The 21,277-nt window shown below is 33.4% G+C and overlaps 1 protein-coding gene across 11 annotated transcripts in view; it reads right to left on the bottom strand.

Moving 5' to 3' along the window:
- The window catches only part of LOC106712390 (TLD domain-containing protein 2), an 83,160-nt gene that overhangs the window by 39,097 nt on the left and 22,786 nt on the right, over positions 1–21,277 (bottom strand). For 3 of the 11 annotated variants that reach the window (XM_045686409.1, XM_045686411.1, XM_014504921.2), the window contains exon 1: positions 15,544–16,241. The exons of 3 other annotated variants lie outside the window; for them this stretch is intronic. In XM_045686409.1, coding sequence (XP_045542365.1) covers positions 15,544–16,097 — 554 coding nt within the window. In that variant the 5' untranslated portion in view covers positions 16,098–16,241. Of the gene's footprint in view, positions 1–15,543; positions 16,246–21,277 lie in introns of those variants that run through there. 5 more of the 11 variants (XM_045686417.1, XM_045686410.1, XM_014504918.2 and 2 more) reach the window with 5 other exon arrangements.

Raw genomic sequence — 21,277 nt, 5'->3', positions numbered from 1 at the left:
TCTATAGAATAAATAAATAGAAGAGGCGCGTCGTATAATTAATAGACAATTGCCAACATGTTTGTTTAAGTCAAGTTGGCATTCATACAAATGTCGGGCCATAAAAATATTAAATTAACAAATGATGGCTTAACTTTAAAGTAGGTACTCTAATAAACCATGTTACTAATATTATAAATGTGAAAGTTTAGAATTTAGATGGATGTATGGATATTTGTTAGAAGGTATCTCCAGAACGGTTTAACGGATTTCGGTGAAATTTGGTATAGATGTAGAGCACAGTCTGGAAGAACACAAAGGCTACCAATTAAGTTTTTTTTTATTCAGCGCAGACAGAGTCGCAGATGACAGCTAGTAATCTTACAAAAATTTGATACCCTAACATATCTTGTCACATGACACTAGTGGGAATTAATACCATGGAACTAACGAATAAGTCGTCAGTAAAGCCAAACACATTCCTAACTATTTTACAATTTCGACCACCCAAGTAGTAAACAAACGTATAATATTTCAGTCAACGACATCATTAGCTTATATTGTTGACAGGATATCAAATACTGAAACCTCTAAAGTATCTCCTACCTAAGCAGTTGTTGATAGTAAACTTGTATGCTTTTGCGTCACATTTTAACTGCTTCCTTATGTTTCAGCTGTCAATATGACTCTTATATACAACTAGCTGTCGCCCGCGACTCCGTCCGCACGCAGTTAAAAAATGGGGTTATGAAAAATAGATGTTGGCCGATTCTCAGACCTACTGAATATGCTTACAAAATTTCATGAGAATCGGTCGAGCCGTTTCGGAGGAGTATGGCAACGAAAACTGTGACACGAGAATTTTATATATTAGATTCCTTAATTGATTATTACATCCTATCGATAGTGTTACATCGCCTGAGTTCATAACAGTGACCACTAAATCCTAGTCCATACCTATAGTAGAAAAGTGCACTAAATTACTGAAGGACTACCATCACCTTAGAGATATATGATTTCTACACAAGTTTATTGTTCACAGTTAATGCATAACAATTAAATAAACGATCTATAATCGTTGCATTAGATTCGTATTAGTTACACGCAATATTGTGTAATGTAAACAATTAACTCATTATTGCCTCTACGATTACTTAAATAATGAACGCTATTCGGAATCATCCCGCGTGGGACCAGTTAAAAACATGCAAAATTACTATTAGGTTTCGAGTAAAGAGGCCACGGTCACATCAAACTATACTTATCTAATTCATAATAAGAAAACAAACGAAAATAGTAAATAAGATAAATAAATATTGTCATATATTTTGAGGTAAATTTCTAGTAATTTTAAAGTGAATTAGAAAGAAATTCTATCTAAAAATGTACAATTACACAAACAACTGTTAACTAATTCCATTAAGGCTTTGAACCCAAATAGTTTCAGTTTTATGATTGCACAAACTAAATCAATCGAATATAAAATGCATTGAGCCACCATAGTTGCGATGTATTAGAGCAATTCAAATTGCATTAGGACAAAAGAGGCCAGTACACAATAGTATAAGTCTATCCAACAACAAAAAGACAATACAACCACTTTTAAATAGCACATTATTTTCTTTAAAGTGTCGTACTGGCTTTTATATTGTAGGGATCTCGCAGACCTAATGGACAATCATCGTTTGTCTACATTTCAAATTACAAACATTGATATTGATAAACACCGAAATAATTAATTCATTGATAATGGAGCGGACACTATTCAGAGATAAGATGGGAGGAAGTATACGAATATGGTATTATTCAACTCGAGGTCATCGGACCGCGTTTATTGCGAACACGTAGGTAGTCACGCAGGCAGCGAGCACGCACGTAGGACGCGGCTAGCGTTGCGCCATTACTCAGCTGATAAATCAACCTGAAGGGCTAGCCGTGCAATGTGTCGCTGTAAACTAGGCTACTGACGTCACCCTTAGACACCTTAGCCTTTGTCTAAATGTAGATTTTTTTGTTTACTACATAATCGTAAATAAAATATTATATTATTTTTATCTACAATTAAAATAAGTCATATGTTCACAAGTATTTATATGAAAACATGATAAATACTTTTATTAAAAAAAAAAACAAAATTGTAATATCGATTGTTAAATTTGTGATCGCAGACAGCGACACTTGTAGCCGATTTGTAAGAAGGAATAAAACAGACCTCGATTTAGAAGTGAGCTCTGAACGAGTAAAAGTGACCGTGTAGCTGTACCGGTGTTGTAAATCATTGTAAACCGTGTTGATAATCATTGGCGTAACGTGCACTCGGTGCCGCAATATTGAATTACTCACATGTTATGACACAGATTTACTGCCACTATAAATTCTCAAAAAGAATCTTATCTTTGTAGCGATCATTAAATGACAGCTTTTTGATAGTATTGAGACAATGTACTGCGGCCAGTAGGACAGTCAGCTGACAGATAAATATGAAGGCCGAAAAAAAAGAACAAATTAGATACACTTGGTGTTTTCTATTCCTTTGAAGTGACTACACATTATTGCTACAAATACAAGTCTGGTCTATCTTTTGATCTAGAAACGATTCCGATAGTATTCGCCGCGAAAGTTAATAATAAACAAAAATAGTTTGCTATTTCTTTTAAAGGTGTAGTCTTATACAAAAAATGCGTTACATTTTTTTATAATCTTAAAAACAAGTTCACGCACTAAATAAATTAATTGCGTCATGTTATCGTAATAACAGACAGTAAATCACAGACGTTGTCTGTTATACAGAGCATATCCGCGACGTCTTTTTTTACTGTATATAATCACGCACACAGACCGCTGATCTAAAGTTTTTTTAAACAGTGCTATTTTGTATAATTTTTGTGTTATTTGCCGTGTTTCGTTTATATTTGCATTCATAAATCGGTTTTATTATTTCAACAAACGAAATAAATCAAAGGAGCAATTCTTTTATCATTACTAGGATATACTTAGCTTATTATGAAATAATGATTAAAAACAAAAATTGTACTATTTTTATCCGCGATAGACACAAGTCATTGTTAATGTTACAGTTATTAATCAACCAATCAGTCAATTAGGCATTTAACTACTTTTTATAATGTTACTATTCTGTTATTTAAACTGTACCACTAAGACGAAAAAGTCCTGGCTCCTATAATGCGGGTCTAGAACCTAGTTTAGGAACCAGGCGTACTATTACTATGTAATTTAACCATACTTTTGATGCCTACTAAACGATTTTTAATTTATTTATTGTTACAATTATAGTTCTTTGCATACTAAAATTGCACTTGCACTACTATTTCGGCATAAACACAATGTATAATTTTTCAACGCGGGCGACGCTACCAGTGTTAAATGCTAGTTAACCCTAATGACCATACTGGCCTTCTACCCGCGGAGGAGCACGCAGACAAAGAAACGAACGATCCAGGGTCCATAATAAGGTGTTAGCACATAAAGGTGCTATTTATATGACTCCATTGTGTTCGAGTTTTACTGCCGCTAACTGTACATTAAAATTACTGCCGTATGTCATTTACATGTATGTAAACATAAACATATAACGTAGCATAAAAATTATTATCATACCTTTTAGAGTAAATTCTTGAAAAAAAAAAAGTATAATATTTCAGCTGTGGAGGCTCACGGTTAGAATCTGCTTTATTTTAACGTTAGGAACCGGTTGTATATTTACTTTTACTATATTGTAGTAATATTAAATCAGTAATATTTTAACCTTTGCAAATGTATTAAAAGATTTCACATGTTGACGTCACATGTGTTTACATCTGAGAAATTTCTCACATGATAATTATAAACAACTCTTTGATAATGAATTAAATACGAGTAGCAACTAAATTAAACAAACATATTTAAAACCTTAAACAACACTACACACATATAAATTATAAGTACTTATAACTTTATCTTTAACTATCTAATGATCACATACGCAACGTAACTGGTAAATTATAACTTGCCAGATTTCAAGTACCTAACGATTCTGTTTCCTAGTAGTTAACACCCTAGTTTAAAACACCGCAGTTCCAGGCTTCGATTTTCAAAAAGGCGTATTTAGTTTATTTATTTGTTATGCTTTGTAATCGAATCTACTTTGGTATAAGGTTATTTAAATTAAAACACATCTGGTCAAAATATTTGCTTTACAAATTGTTGGCTACTTCTTGAAAGGAATCAGTTGCCAAATGTAGTACGGAAGTATACCGGTAAGCGATTATCGATCGATGCCGAAACAACGTTGACTTTAATTATTTGATGCATTATTTATAACTCCCACTATCGTCCTCAAGGTTTTTGGTACAGCGTCTGTGAAAATAAATGCGTAATTTTGTTACGTGGCTCTCATTTTATAAACTTAAAAAAACATTGTATCAAAATTATTCTTTTTAGCTTAATACAACACAGTTGTTATCGACTCTAAGTTTAACAGCAGTTACCCACTAACTTATGGTCAAAATTAATATGTTTCGATAAATATTATTATTGATCTGCCTTGTACGTGTATAATTGTGCGCGGTTAATTGCTGCCTCAGCAATTAATTTAGCGTCGGCCGTAAACGAGCACAATTGATGCCGCATGGAGGAAATGAACGTCTATCCCATCATAACCTAACAACCTAACATTCGTGTAGAAAGGACACTCAAGATCAAATAAGTACTCACTTCTTTGACCTTCAATGTCCGTATTAATTTTGAACTTATTAGCCGACTTCAAAAAGAAGGAGGTTATCAATTCGACTGTATTTTTTTTATGTGTGTTACCGCGAAACTCCGCCCCTGGTGGTCCGATTTTGATAAAAAATATTTTAATCGAAAGGAAGTGCTTGCAGATGGGTCCCATTTTTTTTAAATAACTAGAAGACTAGTAGGTTTTGAATTTAGCTTCAAAATTTGTTGCGATAATTAGGGACAATTTTTTTAAATTCTAAATTATCCCAAGTAAATACGGATGAGTTGAATACAATGCGAAGTTTGAAGCACTGCCTTTATCATATTAGCCTGTTTGAGGAACAGTTGAACTTTGCTATTAAAATTTGTTACACTGATGCATGACTATAAAATACATCTGTCTAACTTCGATTACTCGTACCCACCTATTTACAATTCAAATATAAAACATATAGTGCATATTTAAATTTTAAATGGCACTAGCAAGGACACATGAATAAGAACACGGCTGGATGCATTTATTAAATAAAACTGTTGAATCATTTAATAAGAGTTCAATACTCTCAATGACATTCAAATAAAAAAAAAGTTCCAAATGGTCCAAGAATCTTCCTATACGAAACTATTACCAAACAGAAATAACTATCTAAATAATTAAATGAGCATTTATAGATCAACATAAGATTCAACAAAATAGTAATAAATATATAAGTTTATGCCATGAGTACGCAATTAGAATGTTGATATACTGTGCACGCCCTTAAAGGATATTGCAACACTCGTTTAAAAAAATGAAACGCAAGAGTTAATCACTAATGTTAAATAGCTCGCCACAGATAACATACTAAATATGGTGTGTTCTTGCGAGCTCTAACGCGTTATAAAAATAATTACAACAAAAAAGGCAGAGTGGCGCAAAGGCATTAGTTTAAAAAAAAGATAAAACATGTCTGACTGTTGCTATGACCACATGCTATCATTTAACAACTAAAACAATACCGAATAAACTCAAAAGCGATGTATCAAAAACAATTAAAACAATATTATGAATAAAAACCGTATATAACAACACGTTGCCGTATTGGAATATCACAATACCGATTAAGACTTATATTATTTTTGTACAGCCAAAGATAGGCCAGGTAACGTCTGGACAAGAGTTATAAATAAAGCCAGCTCGCAGGGCATCTTAAAAGACTAACTGTTAAGAATGAAAAATCATTTTCTTGAGATCGCCAACTACATAAGAGATACAAATTATTATTTCGAAAGACCGTCCTCATCCTATACAGTCGAGAAGTATGTAATATTTAAACACGAAGAAGAGAAAATATTAATCTAAAAACTGCATTGTGGCAAAAATTGAGGCAGATAAGGTATTAGTATCTGCCACTAAAGCAAATCAGTGTCAGTTCAAATCAATATCTTGTCAAATAAGAAAATTTAGGTCAAGGATGGTAATTTTATTGGTAATAGAATAAAAAATTATTCATACATTTCACTAGTCTAAGCACCCCTGGCTTACAAAAAGAAGTACGGTCGGAGGCGTACGAGCTTAATAAAAAGTGGCTTGGGTTGTGCGTGCACCTCGCGACTTACGGCCCGCAAGCAGTGCGTGAATGTCGGCGACCTTGCGCGCTCCACTCCACGCCGCGCGCGACACATTTGGGTCACTGTACACCTATTAATCGGAAGGATACTTCCTAATAAACAAGTGCAACCATTTCCTATTATAAGCTTATCTCTTTAACGACCACCGCTATTTGTAAATACAATTAAATTAATTGAATTCATATGAAACCGGTTTTTCGTGTCTTGTATTTTAACAGTAACATAACTCAGTCGGTTATTTTAATACTCATTCATTTATTTATATGAAGGACTGTTAATATATTTTTTTTATATAGTAATGCGACAATTTGCACACGTATTGAATAGAAAAGTGAAAGGAGATAGAGAAGAACACGATGTATGCTCTTAAGATATGATGACATGTGGATAGACTTGAAATCCAGATTGTTTGATATTCCCTCGACGTCTAGTATATAATGTCATTCATGTAGGCATTGAATGACTTTTCTCAAAACATATAATTTCCTTGTTTAATAGCCACTGCAACGATCACTCTTGTATCCTACACACGTTATAAGAACAGAACACTACTGGCATATTGTTATTAATTATAGAATCTTTGATAATGCTGTGAAGAATTACTAACACTTCGTACATACATACATGACGTACATTACATTTGGTACTAACAACCACCACTTTCGATAGTTGCTACCTAAGAGGTGAGTTTTCTATCCTTTGCGATGGAAAAATCTTCCATTTTTAGGGACAGCGGTTTCCTGATTTGTTAAGATTACGACAGAAGTTTGAAAAAATCCCTGGTGGTACATACGGATATACGTAATACGGATGCACTCGCTTTGATCTTTTTGGCCGGTGTTTATATAACACACGTTATATACATATTACTCGAAAATCGTTCTATTTTTATTTTTAAAACACACTCAGTTGTTGTTACACAATACTAATCTGCCTAATTATAATCATTGCTAACTAAACAATTATAAACTAAAATGATAAAACAAATGCACTAGCAGTTAATTTACTCTGCAAGGAAAATTATGATGAAAATTTCATTAAAATCTGTTTAGTTATTTGCGGGTCTTTGTGCGGCGGAGCAGAGGATGGTTTATGAAAAGTTAGACAACGTCTTCCGCCGCCATTGCTAAATTAATTGTTTATACTCGAGTTTCTATTCACGTTTGAAATTGCTTCCAAAAAAGAATAATTATCACACATTTCAATCATAGCAAGATTAATTGACTGCGAAATATGAAAAATGGATATGCTAAATTAAATGAGCAAATGCAGTTTGCAACTACGCTGTAAGCAGGAGAACCTGAGCGGAATCTGTATATTTTCTCGTGAAATCCACATGGGGTCATCAAACTAGTTAGTCGTCTTAAATCAGACATTAAATATAAAGAACCGTGTTGAAAACATTCATGAGAAATAATGATCGTGAATATAACATTAACTATAGTAAATAAACCAGACGCTAAAGAGAATACATGATATAAACAAATATTAAACGTGTCTATTTTATTTTATTGTTAACGTAATTACGCCTGCTTTTCATAAACAACGAACAAAGATATCATGAAATAAATTTCTGTTCGTTCAATATGCGAGGCAATAATATTATATGATTATTTTATATGCGTAAGTAAACTACAAAGAAATATAATTTTTGAATGAGACCAGCTGTCAAATTTCACTATGTATAGGTATAACATGATAAATTTTATATTTCACTAGCGATCGCCCGTGACTTTGTCAGCGCGAGATATAAAAAGTAGCATATAACATGCCTGTGAAAATCGTTTCGGAGAATACTCGGAACAAACGCGGCTGCGGACAGACAAACAGGCAAAAATTTTATAAAGGCATATTTCAAGTACATGATGAAATACTAAATATTTCATCGTGTACTTGAAATATGCCTTTTTTCCATATAACATACAGAAACTCCAATTTTATTAACTGGAACATTATGTGAAATACAAATAACTCTTACTTTCAAGCACAACATTCTTACACTTTTATGACATTTTCCATGGAAAATTGAAATTTTCTATAGGAAACGAACCATGATTTCCTCAATCTTGTGTCTTTTCAACCTTATTAAATTTTCAATACGTGGAAAATGGAAAATCTCCAAAGTATTAGCAAACGCCAGCGAAGGGGGTGCCTCTATTACGGAACAATAGAGGCTTCGGGCTAAGCGGCATTTACAACAGATTTATAACATCGATTTTTTCCCTTTAACGGCGGCCATTTTGCCTGCATATTTATCGAGCACACACCTTCGTACTTGCATAACTTGAAGCATAAGCGGCTCCATAATCGCCTACTTTTTAACAAATTTACAGGAAATACTTTGATGTAAATATCCGGTATTAAGTAAATACTTAGAACTCTTAGATTAGGTAAGTAATATTGGTCAAATATGGCCAAAAACATTTCCTATAACGTATATAGTCTTTAAACGGAATTATATACGTCACTGGTCCTTTCAGACCTATAAGCCCATATGCTCAGGCATTTTTTTAACGCGCGCTAAAAAAGCGCTCCCATAGAATAAATGCATTTTCATGAATCTGTTCATACGGCAGCGCTATAAAAAAACGACACTGCATTACGCATATTAGTGTATTATTTTGATCACTAAACAAAGGAAACAAGAGTTATTTTAAAACGTTCATCGCTCGAGAACCGCCAACGCCGAGTTTTAACGGAGCGTTAAAAAAGCGCCCGTGCTAGTGCGCTGAAAGAAAAATTTAACTAGCGGTCGCCCGCGACTTCGTCATCGCAGAAATAATAAAAATGTGTAACTTAAAAACAAATTTAAGGAGAACATGGTATAAAAATGTCATTTTACAAAGATTTTCATGGTTCCTTATTGATAATGTATTCTTTTAAATGCTACTTATAAGAATTTTGAATAAACAACTAGGTACGTAATTACATCGTTAATTAACTTAAGCTTTGATTGTCTCTTCTATTCATTTGGACATAAGAACAATCACAAAATATAACATACTAGGACACACGATTTATTTTTAAAATAGCAAATAGTGCGCGCGAAATATAATATTCCATCTTACGTTCAAAATACTAACTAACAAGACATGTGTGAGATGCAAACGTTGTTTACACACAACATTTTGCGATAGCTGACGATGATTTGCACCAGACATAACACGTACTGACTGGCCTGTAGCCAAATCTAAACACAAAAATGTTTTTATTGACATAAACAAAAGTAATATTTGGCACACCCCTGAGACATACATAACTTTCACGTCTTCATCTATTAATCAAAAATTCGTCGAAATGTATGAATTAAAATTTTAATAATTAAAACAAATTTATAAATTTTATGTTCATGTCAAAATTTTTATATATGCAATAAATATATTTAGTGTTAATAATGACTAGAGTGCTACAGAATTCTAAACATTATTTTATAACACCCTGTAAACATTCTAATACACGATTTTTAATAGTTATCGATTATCCTCAAAGGCGCGGCACTATTTTTGTAACAGGTCACGTGAAACAAAGCACTTTAATAGGAAAACAAACTTGTAGTGTTTCGAATCAAAGGAAATCGTGAATAAATAATTGGAGTACATTTTGTTAATCAAAAAAATGTAGATAGCGTTGATTTAAAATTTCATGTGCTCCAATCATTCGATAAAGACAAGAAATACAAGATAAAAATTATAAGCTCTAAATACAACTATTAAAAACAATGTTTTGTTTCCGTTTAAGCAAAGTTGTAACTTTCCAAAATGTCAAAGTCGTACACCAGCAATAAAAATAAACATTTCTGAATTAAAAACAACAAAGTCATTGGATTTAATTATACTACATATATAAACGAAACATTGTTTGTAACCAGGTTTAGTTTTATACTTAAATTCGGACATGTTACAGAGGAAAAGAGGTGGGTACTATGGCAGTGACGTGAAGCCTCAATCAATATCCCCACTTCATTTACCAAAAATTTAAAAGAATTAGCTGTCGCCTGCGACTCAGTCCGCGCGGAATTAAAAGAAAACTTAATAAGTAGCCTATGTGTTTTTCCAGACTATATTCTACATCAGTGCCAAATTTCATCAAGATCCGTTGAGCTATTCCAGAGATACCTTCAAACAATCATCCATCCATCTAAACATTCGCATTTATAATATTTGTAAGATAAAGAAAGGTCGAAATTCACCATCTTTATAATAAAGACGATTTCGTATACAAAAACTCAGCTCAGACTTTTTGCTGTTTACTGACAAAAATGTGAACATTGACACTAGCGAAACAACATGACTTCATATGCTGTCGGAATATAAACAATATGTGTCGATATCGGCCAGACGGCTGTGCGTGGGAGAGCGGTCTTGCAGCTACATTGTGTACAAAATATTTTCTACAGCCAACAATCACTATTAAAATAAGATTTACTATTAACCATTTGAATAATGATGTAACTATAAACTTTATAATTTATGGTCTATTAATCTGATACTGGCACAAGTCCTAACATATTCTAGCTTTAGCTATGATAGTTTAATTATGATAATTTAATATTTTAGTGGTAACAAATCTAATGGAAAAAGAAACAAACAAAAAACTATCAGATAAAGTTTCTCGTAAGAAGATACAAGTCCAAACGAACAGTAGGTCTTTTAATAGATTACTGACATCTACTGTATCTATATGTAAATCTTATTAATATTAAAAATGTGAAAGTTTAAATGGATGGATGTTTCTTTGAAGGTATCTCTGGAACAGTTGAAAGGATCCATGGAATTTGGCACAGATTTAGAAGATAGTCTGGAAGAACACATAGGCTACTTATTAAGTTTCTTCTTAATTTCGCGCGATAATTCATTAAATTATATGCAAGCATAGCATTTAACAATCTTGATTGACGTTTGTCAATGAAAATAAATAAATAGAAGAGGAAGAATTTGCTTGTGTCTAAGCAGACAATTAGATTGTAATACTAAACTTATCCAGTGTAGTTGGTTTTCTACCGCTTGTTGTAAAACTTTACGGATATCATTTAGATTCATTGTAAGACCTGACCTTGGTCAAAATGTCACCATTGAGGTGCGCCTTTTATTTTATGTAAGTTTGTTAAAAAGAAAACTGCACTATTTTATATTTAGTTCTTAAAAATTATAACATACTTGAAGTTTGAATTAAATGTAACTAATCACTGGCATTATATTTTCCCAGCTGACACCATTACAGCCGAGCCTTGTGTTGAAAACACAATAACGGTAAGAAAATGTTCATTAAAATTTTAATCACTTAAAAGAGCTTTAAATGAGATTCGTGGATATCATTATAAATATAATTCCAAAGCAGAGCATAAGGTAAGTGGTCTGTGGCACAAAGAAACAAAGGTGAACGTACGATTGCGGAAACTGACGCAAAGGCCAAGCGAGATGATGAAACCACCTGCGCTTGCGCCCCGTGACGCGCCGCCTTTCTGATACCTACAGGATGTCACAATGTAATAGATCTGTGTATACAGTTGTCAGTACGACTAAATTAGAAACATAAAACGATAACCGGATTATCCAGTTAATGTTACAAATCATTTTCATGGCTTTGTTACTGATTAATATACCAACTTGTTTTAAAATGTCGAATAATTTCTATGTTAATACGAGCCTATTGTTTTTAGAAGTCTTAATTGAAATATGTACTTAAGTTTACAAATAGGTAAGTAAGACACCTAACAGACTAAAAGCTTATTGACTTATTATAATCACCTTCTTGAATCGGAAGACAATTTACATATAACATAGTAAACGTTTGTATGTATTTATATATTTTAGCGGAACTGGCTACGAGTGGGCAGAAGGTCTATGCTAATAAAGCTGCGTGTCTTGATATAATAATGCACGAATGTGTTTCCTACTTTATGTAAACATTTCGTAATTTAAATATACAACGAACTGTGATTCATTCGGCATTTTATTGCGAATCTAAAAAAATGCTTTAAAATAACCTTACAAAATGTCTATATACTTATATAAGAAATACTATGTATTGTAAATATAACGCGATAAAAAGGAAACATTACTTTATCTTTACATTATATATTTTAAACATTTTTTTCTGGAATATGACACGATATATTTGACTAAAATTTACATGTAATGCACTGAATTGATTGTAATCAATTTGGTAGCAATCAGATATTATATATTAGATATATTATTGCCACGATATTTGATAGTTAAGTAAAAAATATACAGCAGAAATAACAAAAGAAAAAAAAATCGTAATTTCTTGTGAAGACACGATTACTCATCTCAGTAATCCTGTAAAAAGAGATATCAAACCGATCAAGGTGAAAATGTTTTGTTCACATAAAACAAATAAAAAAGACGTTAAAATGCTGTACACGGTCGATCAGCGATGATCCAAAGAAATCGTGAACCGCTAAAACTTCTATTGAAAGTACAAATAATAAATGATTAGCAGTAATATACAGAGTTAAGTATTCGCGGTACCAAACACTTTGGTATCAAATATAACAGATTTTTTTTTAATGTGGAAAGTTTTATACAAAAAATACGTTATATTTTACCATGACTTATGATTTTAGAACATTTTTATATAATTTTGCAATTATAGTGGGCTTAGCACAAATATTTGAGACAATCGCCTTCGTATCATTAGTGTCAATGATGTCAAAGTTAGTATGAGTTTTTTGGGGGAACTTTACACCCGATAGGGCGCTGCAAATTTAATACGAATTTTGTCGATAACGATACAATGGCGATTGAAACAAATATTCATGCTAGTCCCACTGAAGTATGAACATTCTGTGTTTAAAGTTTTAAAGGTAACACCGCAAAGGACGACGTCTTTATTGTTTTGCTGAGTAAGCAACAACATCCTGGTATGATTAACTTGAACCTGAATCATTATATTTACTGATAAATAAACATTTTAATTATAACACTAAGGAATACAAAGTATGCTCTTCTCATTTGTAGAGTTTAGGGCGAATTTTACAAAAATAAGGAAACGTTTTTACTATAACGCGCTTTGCAAAATTATGGTTATAAAGGGTATAGATTGAAACTGTAGTAAAATAATTCCATAGGATAACCAAACCCGGACATGATTTAAAAGGTATACCTTTTATCTCATCGAAAGGATTACACGAATACAAAAGGAATATGCTCGTAAATCCATCAATAATATGCCTCCGATTTTTCTCTCGAATTCGATGGTTCTTTACGAAGATGATCTTGCCCAATCATAATGAGCAATTACCATGACGTAAGTACCATTACCAGAGCGTCGGTGGCTCAGGGGTTAAGCACTTGACTTGCAATCTGCAGGTCCAGGGTTCGAATCCCGCCATGTACCAATGTGTTTTTCGATTTTCGATTTACATATGTACATTTATCCGACGTTCTTACGGTGAAGGAAAACATCGTGATGCAACCTGCACATATCTGAGAAGAAATTCAATGATATGTGTGAAGTCAACTAACCCGCACTTGGCCAGCGTGGTTGACTATGGCCTAGTCACCCCTAACTTGGGGTAGGCTCCGAGCCCCTCAGTGGGGACGTATAGTGAGCTGATGATGATGATGAAGTACCATTCGTTGGTAGATAAGTTATCGTTTTGGTCGAGATACGTTCACTTCTTGTTCTTGTATAAAAAGCGAGTCACATCTAATATACTTCATATTGATTAGAGTAATAAGTTCATTGACAATTAACAAATATGAAATGCAGTTGAAAATAAAAGCCGAACTTGTGCAATCTGCGTAATTTTTTCTTTAATCAAACACCCATTCTTGTACTGTGGACGACTTTATGGACGGTTAACAAATCAAATATGAAAAATTACTATAGATTTTTTGTTTTATTAACAAGGGCGGTTACGGTAATACCCAATATTTGGAAAGTACACACAGTGAGAATAATAATGATTAAATGCCTTTCTCTGTCAAATTGTGCGAAGAAAATAAGTGATAACTTACAAGACGCATGTTGGTGAACGAATAGAAAAAAATTATACTGTTAAAAAAAATTGACAACTCTACTGAAAATTTAAAATTAATAAAACATTTTTAAAGTAAGACTTTGTTTATCCACACGAATACAGAATACTTATTATCATGAACATTGTAGAAGTGACCGGAAGATATAAAACATAACCTTAACATATCCTGGATAAGGATACCAGTGTCCGTATTGCAATAATTGTAAAGTTTACTCGTAATTTAAAAACAAAAATAACTCAGATAAGGAACGATTCCGCGCATAAATCTTGATAGCATCTGTGACAGATTACTCTTAAAAAGTCATAAATATATCCGTCCAGTATAAATTATTTACAATGGGTTGAACAAACTGACAGAGGACCTCGGCACATGGAATTTTTCGCCACTCCACTTTTATATATAACTCTAAAGTAAGTATTCTATAAACATTGTGATAAGGATCGCAATACAAACTACACTCGAGTGTTTTATGTGAATATGAATTTATAATCCAATATAACAGCAAGAGATACAAAGTACATAATATAATGCTCATATATAAAATTAAAAACACTTTTACATAATCATTTGTAATATATATATAACTAGAGGCTGTATATACGATCATTACGATGATTAAACTTATTTTTGAGACGGACTTAATTCCCTAAATTAGAAAGCAATCTATTGATCGTCGAGTCATATTCACATAGCAACCTACATAATATGGAGAAAGTTAAGTTTATATTAAGACATTTATAGTCAATTGTTATTTCATAACATAGCACAGATAATTAAATCTATTACTGAAACATTATAAAAATGTCAACAAACATGAGTTTATAAACGAGAGCAAATCGTTACGAATGCTACCAACCCTGACAAAGTACGCACAGTTAACTATTAACAATCGCACTTGGGCCACTGGGTCAAGGAGGTCATGTCATGGTGCTCTGTACATACATTTTCATTGCAATCCCATACGCGCACGCCGATAGGTATTCGAACGATTCCTTACGAGATGTATCTAATGTAGCGAAGTAGTTTTTTATTCATGAATTACGTTCTGCTTGTATTATGTACGCAAGTAATAACGCGCAGCTTGATTAATATGTGACGACTGTTTTTTTCTGTTTTAAGATAAGAACATTGAGAATTTAGTTATAAAACAACACAACGACCTTTTTTAACACATCAATGTGTTAGTATAGAAAACAAGTAATATAAGGTTATAATATTTTTATACCTTTGTTTTAGCATGTTATCGGGCACGAAGACATTCCACCAGGAGGGTCTCTTCTGTCGCATGTAAACAGGTGGGTCGATCTCGTCATCGGTATCGTTGCCGCCCGATTTCCGTCGCTTTTTACGTTCGAGCTGTAGCTTTGCGGCCCACGAGCGCCGTCTGCCTTTGTCACTGTGTCCGAAGCCGTCGCCGACGGGCACGGCCAGGGACGCTCGCCGTGGTACCTCGGGCGGCGGCCCGTCGAACTCGTTGAATTTCCTGTATCGCTCGGCAAACGTAGCCTCGGAAGCCCGCCGGCCATTGGACGCGGGCTTCGATGGTTTGCTTTGGATAGGATCGTAGAAGGCTTCATCGTCGTCGGTGTCCGGAGTATAGGCCTCGTCGCTGTAACGGCGTGGCGTCTCATCGGCAGCCTCCTGCAGGCTGGCGAGTGCGAGGCTTTGCCGGCGCGGGTGGGGTCGCGCGTTGCGGGGCACGCGGCCCACGCGCGCCTGCAACCGTGCCAGCGCCAGAGGCACCGGCGGCTCCGTCAGCGTCGGCTCTCCACCACTCATCGTTTAACTAATCGGCACTTGCACTTTCGACACTAACACTGCACTCACGGGGAGCGCCTATTAAAGTCACCACAACTATTTCCAAACATTTTTCGAAAGTGTACAAATATATTTTGATTGTTCTTCAGATTGACCTTCACTTTCCTTAAAACATTTTATACGAATTCAATAATAGAAAAAGCTATCGCGTAAAGCATTTGTGTAGCAAACCCGATAAGTCTGTTGGTTTACATTAGCATAAGTAGTCATCGTAATGATAACGAATAGCAGTTCATTATATACTTCAACAGTATATGGGTAAAGAAGATGGATTGAACACATTTGTCACAAATGTGTAAGAGATATGACAGTATCACAATAAACCTCCCGCCGGCAAACCTCAACGTTTGCTACTGAAAAGAATATATTACATAAGTATTAATCTAAGCTAATCCATCATTGTACTGCGAAGCTGTCATAACATAAAGTATATATAGAATTAGATTATCTGGTTGACATTTATTATTATCGCAGCATAATCGCATTTTAGCCCAGCTCATAAAATGCAAGTGACTCAGACTGACTCAAATTTTGTAAGTTAAGGTCAGTTTAGTTATTTTGTCACAGAAGTTATTACAAAATGATATTTTACTCAACCAAAATAGTTTTGTTACTCACAATATTAACCCTAATACGGCAAAAAACTAAAATAAATTTTATACTTAGGCTGCTATTTTGATATATCATAATAAGCTGACGAATCACGAGACAATATGTAATATTGGATAAGAAAGAAAGATTACTTAATACTTATAATACATACTAGCTTTTGGCCGAGACTCCGTTCGCGCGGAATTAAAAAAAACTTAATAAGTAGCCTATGTGTTCTGCCAGACTATCTTCTACATCTATGCCAAATTTTATAAAGATCTGGGCAGCCGTTCCGAAGATACCTTCAAACAAACATCCATCCATCCAAACATTCGCATTTATAATATTAGTAAGATAATTTCGTATATTAAGTATCGTGAATATGTTTTAATTAAATATTACACAAAACAAAAGAGTTACATTTGTAAAAGCTTAATATAACTTAGCGATAGAAGAGGTAATCACTATGGGAAATCCAATGAATCTACGAAGAAACGAGAAAGTTCAAAATTAATCTCATATTCTTAGCAATCCTACGATATGTAATTTATAATCTCAGTCTACTTAAAACTGGTTTGGATACATTTCAGTATTCACGCATTTATGGAAATCATTTTCTTATACCACTGAATTCGATATTTAACGAGTCATAAAAAACTTGTGATTACTTAAATTATTCAGAATACACATGTACTTGGTTAAAACAAATCTCACAAATTTTCTAGAAAATTTGCTCACGAAAATGCGATTAATAGCTTTAATTTTACTCGTGTTTTTTATTTCTTTAAAACAACTTGCATAATTAAGTCTGAAATAGCCTTAAGGTAATAAAACGCATTAATCTGATATAAGTTCATTTAAGAAACCTTTTAAATATTTCCACGTCATAAATAAACGGAAGCACTTACGCAAGTACGTTATTACTATTCACAACATGTTTAAACTTTACAACTTCATATATACGAATTAATTAACATGGGATAGTAGCTAGTGATTGCGCAAGCATAAGTATTTTAAAATTTCTAACAAATGTATGGACCATTAAGAAGATAATTTATGAAACAAAAATGTAAGAAATAAGAACAAGTCTTAGTGTACCCTTGATTTTGGTAGTTGTTGGTGCCTACGTTGTGTGAATCAACTCTCTGAATTAATACTTCCAGCTCTGACCCACAAGGTTCCTTAGCAAGATTAAAAATGTAATCATATATTCACAATGTCACAAGTAATATTAATTTAGTATGGTCAGACATCCGTCTTAAATTTAATAGTGTACAACTTCCGTTTGGTCGCCGCTGTTGATATTAAAAATGTTAAATGGTTATAGAGGAAGCTTGCACATGTTAAAGTAAACGGTAATATTTGATTCTCTCGCCGCGTGACTAGAGTACGTGTGAATAAATCATACTTCCTTGTTATCGTAGACATAAAATATATATTTTTTAAATACAATTCTCACTTTGGTGCCTGTTTATGTACAATCTAACAAGATTAGTACAAGAATACCGGTAGGAGAAATAAACTGTGATATAACTGAATGGACTGAAAATCTTAATCTTTAGTTACAAATGAAAAAAAAACTTTAACTTCGTATTTGATGCAACTTTATTATCTATAGTCAATAGTATTAAATTTAGAACATAAAAGTCTAGAAATGAAGGTTTTTTACGACTATGAAGTGTAATTAAGTTCATAATTTGAATGTGCAATTTCAAAAAACCTTTACATCAGATTCTAATAGGAGGATCAATATCGTTTAAGTGAGCTACTTGCTTTAGGACCACATTCCTGAATACTGTCATGAGCGAGGTCACAAGCTCTAGATCGTGAGTTGGACGTCATAGCCCCTAGGCGATCGACTATACAAACAAATTTAAAGTTGTCTAATTTATTAACATCAAAATCAAAACCGTTATTATTAACAATTCAGATGACCTGTCATTAGATCTGATATCACAATACTTGTTAGAAATAAGGTTAACATGTCTAGACGTATCATTGAAGGGATGCAACAATGTGAAAATCACGTATAAAAAAATCACAGCATCAAGTGCTTACGCCATATAAGGTTCAGCTTTCGTAACTGCATAGTCGTCACCGCATAGTGGTGCGGCGTGGCGCGCGTCGCGTCGTGGGGAAAGTTGCCGTACAATTTTATAAATAAGCGGCCAACTCGAGTTGTTAAGTTCGATTTCATTATCGATTTAACGACTCGAATCGCCGATAAAATCGTTGTACTGTGAACGATTGCGTATTCAGAATCGATTAAAATTTTTACTATATTTTCACCAATCGAATGCGGTAACATGAGTAGGCACATGTGAGCATTTTATTTAACACCGGCGTTGTCATCGATGTGCATATGCAATGAAATAGCTCGAGAATAACAATCAGTAGCGTCCGACACGCCGCCAAGGTCACCTTACAATTGTGTTTATTAATTGACATTCATTGAGCGCGTACTGTTTATTATTAAAAATAGCAAGAACATTAATTCCAAAGTCGATAAACTGCCCTAACTAGAAACATGAACAGATTTCTTATAAATATTATACCTGATTCACAAATTTGACAAAATACAAAATATTATCATGAACATTATTTTCAATTAATACGTTAACGATGTTCAAATAAGCTTTACTTTACATTAATGTTTATTATATGTGGAGCAATGATAACAAATTGTTCACAAGTAAGACTACAAAAAAGAAATCTTACAGGTGATACGGTGAAATAAGGAGAGACATCTAACCCTAAACAACATCAGAAATAAACTTATATATCTTTTAGAAAAAGATTATTTACACGTGAAATTATAATTCTACAAAGGACTTTAATATACGATACGCGCAGTATATCTCATTATTTTAGTTTAATCACTTTCGGACTGTAATGCTAGTTATTAGAATGAACATGTTGGCAATATGTGATTCTTGCAAACATTTTCTACTCACAACTAGTGATGCATAATTACTAATCGGTAGTAAAAATAAGCATAGTAAACAGACGCATAGGTGCGTGTTTACTACACTGATTCTACGTACTCGTATTATCAGCATGTATTCGAAGTTGTATTTTTAATTTACAATAAAAATTTTAAACAAATTTCACTTTAAGAACAAAATGTTAGCCATAATGAATCATTTAAAAGGTTTGTTAGACAAACAGAACGCGTGACGGGGAAACAAAGCGGCAGCTAAAACGTGTCGCTTGAGCGTTCGTAGAAAAGCATCGTAATCAAAAGCTTTTTGATGTTTCATCTTGTTTATGTTCCCAAAGGTTTTACTGTGGAAATTTTTATTCACGGGATTAATGATTATTGAATAAGCGAAACGTGAGTTTAATGTAACTTCATCCTAAGAGAAATAAATAAATAAAATCATATAAAGCCGGCTACTCACGCTTGGCAAATAACGGCGAGCAACGAATACCAAATAACAAACATGAACGTGTGGATAGGTGTTTGCCTGTTTTTGTTTGGTGTTCGGTGTTTGTGTCAGTGATCTGCGTCGGTGTCGGTTTTTCTACACAAATCAAAGTATATTGAGTTATGATCTTGCCAATCTGGAATAAACTAGCAAGTTCGCCAAGTGGTAATGCCTATTTGTGTTGAGCGTTTGTGATCGGTGTTTGGCACATGTTTGGTAATTGTGGCTGTTTGTAGCAAACACCAAGGCTTTAAAGTACACTTAAAGTGATTAACGCTTGACAATGGATGCGAAAACAATAAAGACTGGAGACTTATATTTATTTTGTTTAGATATAATACGTGTAATACCTTTACGATTAAAACGAATAACATCTTTAAGGTTTTTATTTTATTCCGTTTTGTAAATCGCTAAAATGTACAGGAAAAAAGTAAAGACGCTTGTGATCTCATTTATATTCACCAATCTGATGAATTAGTTGGAACCTGGGAATACCCAGCAGACGTAACATTTTGTAAAATGTTTTCCAATTTTAATTTCTTTATTGCCGGATTTACCTCGCATGCTCATCTGCACAGCATTAGTTAATAAGAGTTATTTAATGAAAGACAATAATATTTAAATTCAAACAATCTGCATACTTAAAATGTCACAGTAGCCTAAAATAAAGGAAAGCTTTAAATAAATAAAAATGTGATATTATTTTATCATACCCCTTTTTATTATCTTTAAGCAAATTTAGACGAACTCTTTAAATCTAGTGCATTAAGATACAGGTAACCGGGATTGTAATATGTGGAGCAACATTTATTGACAAACATGTTGTACAACAACCTCTAGAAATGCTCACTTCACGGCAATTACGCCTTGAGTGTGATAGGGCACGGTTACTTGCCTGTAAATGTGAACCCACCTTAATATGCTAATGGCTTAGTACCTGCACCACGCTATGAGCAAACACATTTAATTAATTTATTTAACCACCATAACATAATGTTGATTAACATGAGATTTATTCACTATAATTTTTCCGAAAGGAAATCTTTCCTTATTTAAACTAACTAGTATTGAAGAAACAGATTTTAATCCCTCAATATTTTCTGTCAACGTAAATATTAACTA

Source organism: Papilio machaon, chromosome 3, assembly GCF_912999745.1.
Source record: "Papilio machaon chromosome 3, ilPapMach1.1, whole genome shotgun sequence".
Lineage (NCBI taxonomy): Eukaryota > Metazoa > Arthropoda > Insecta > Lepidoptera > Papilionidae > Papilio > Papilio machaon.
The sequence above is the reverse complement of the archived record's forward strand: the minus strand, read 5'-3'. Positions and strand labels throughout refer to the sequence as shown.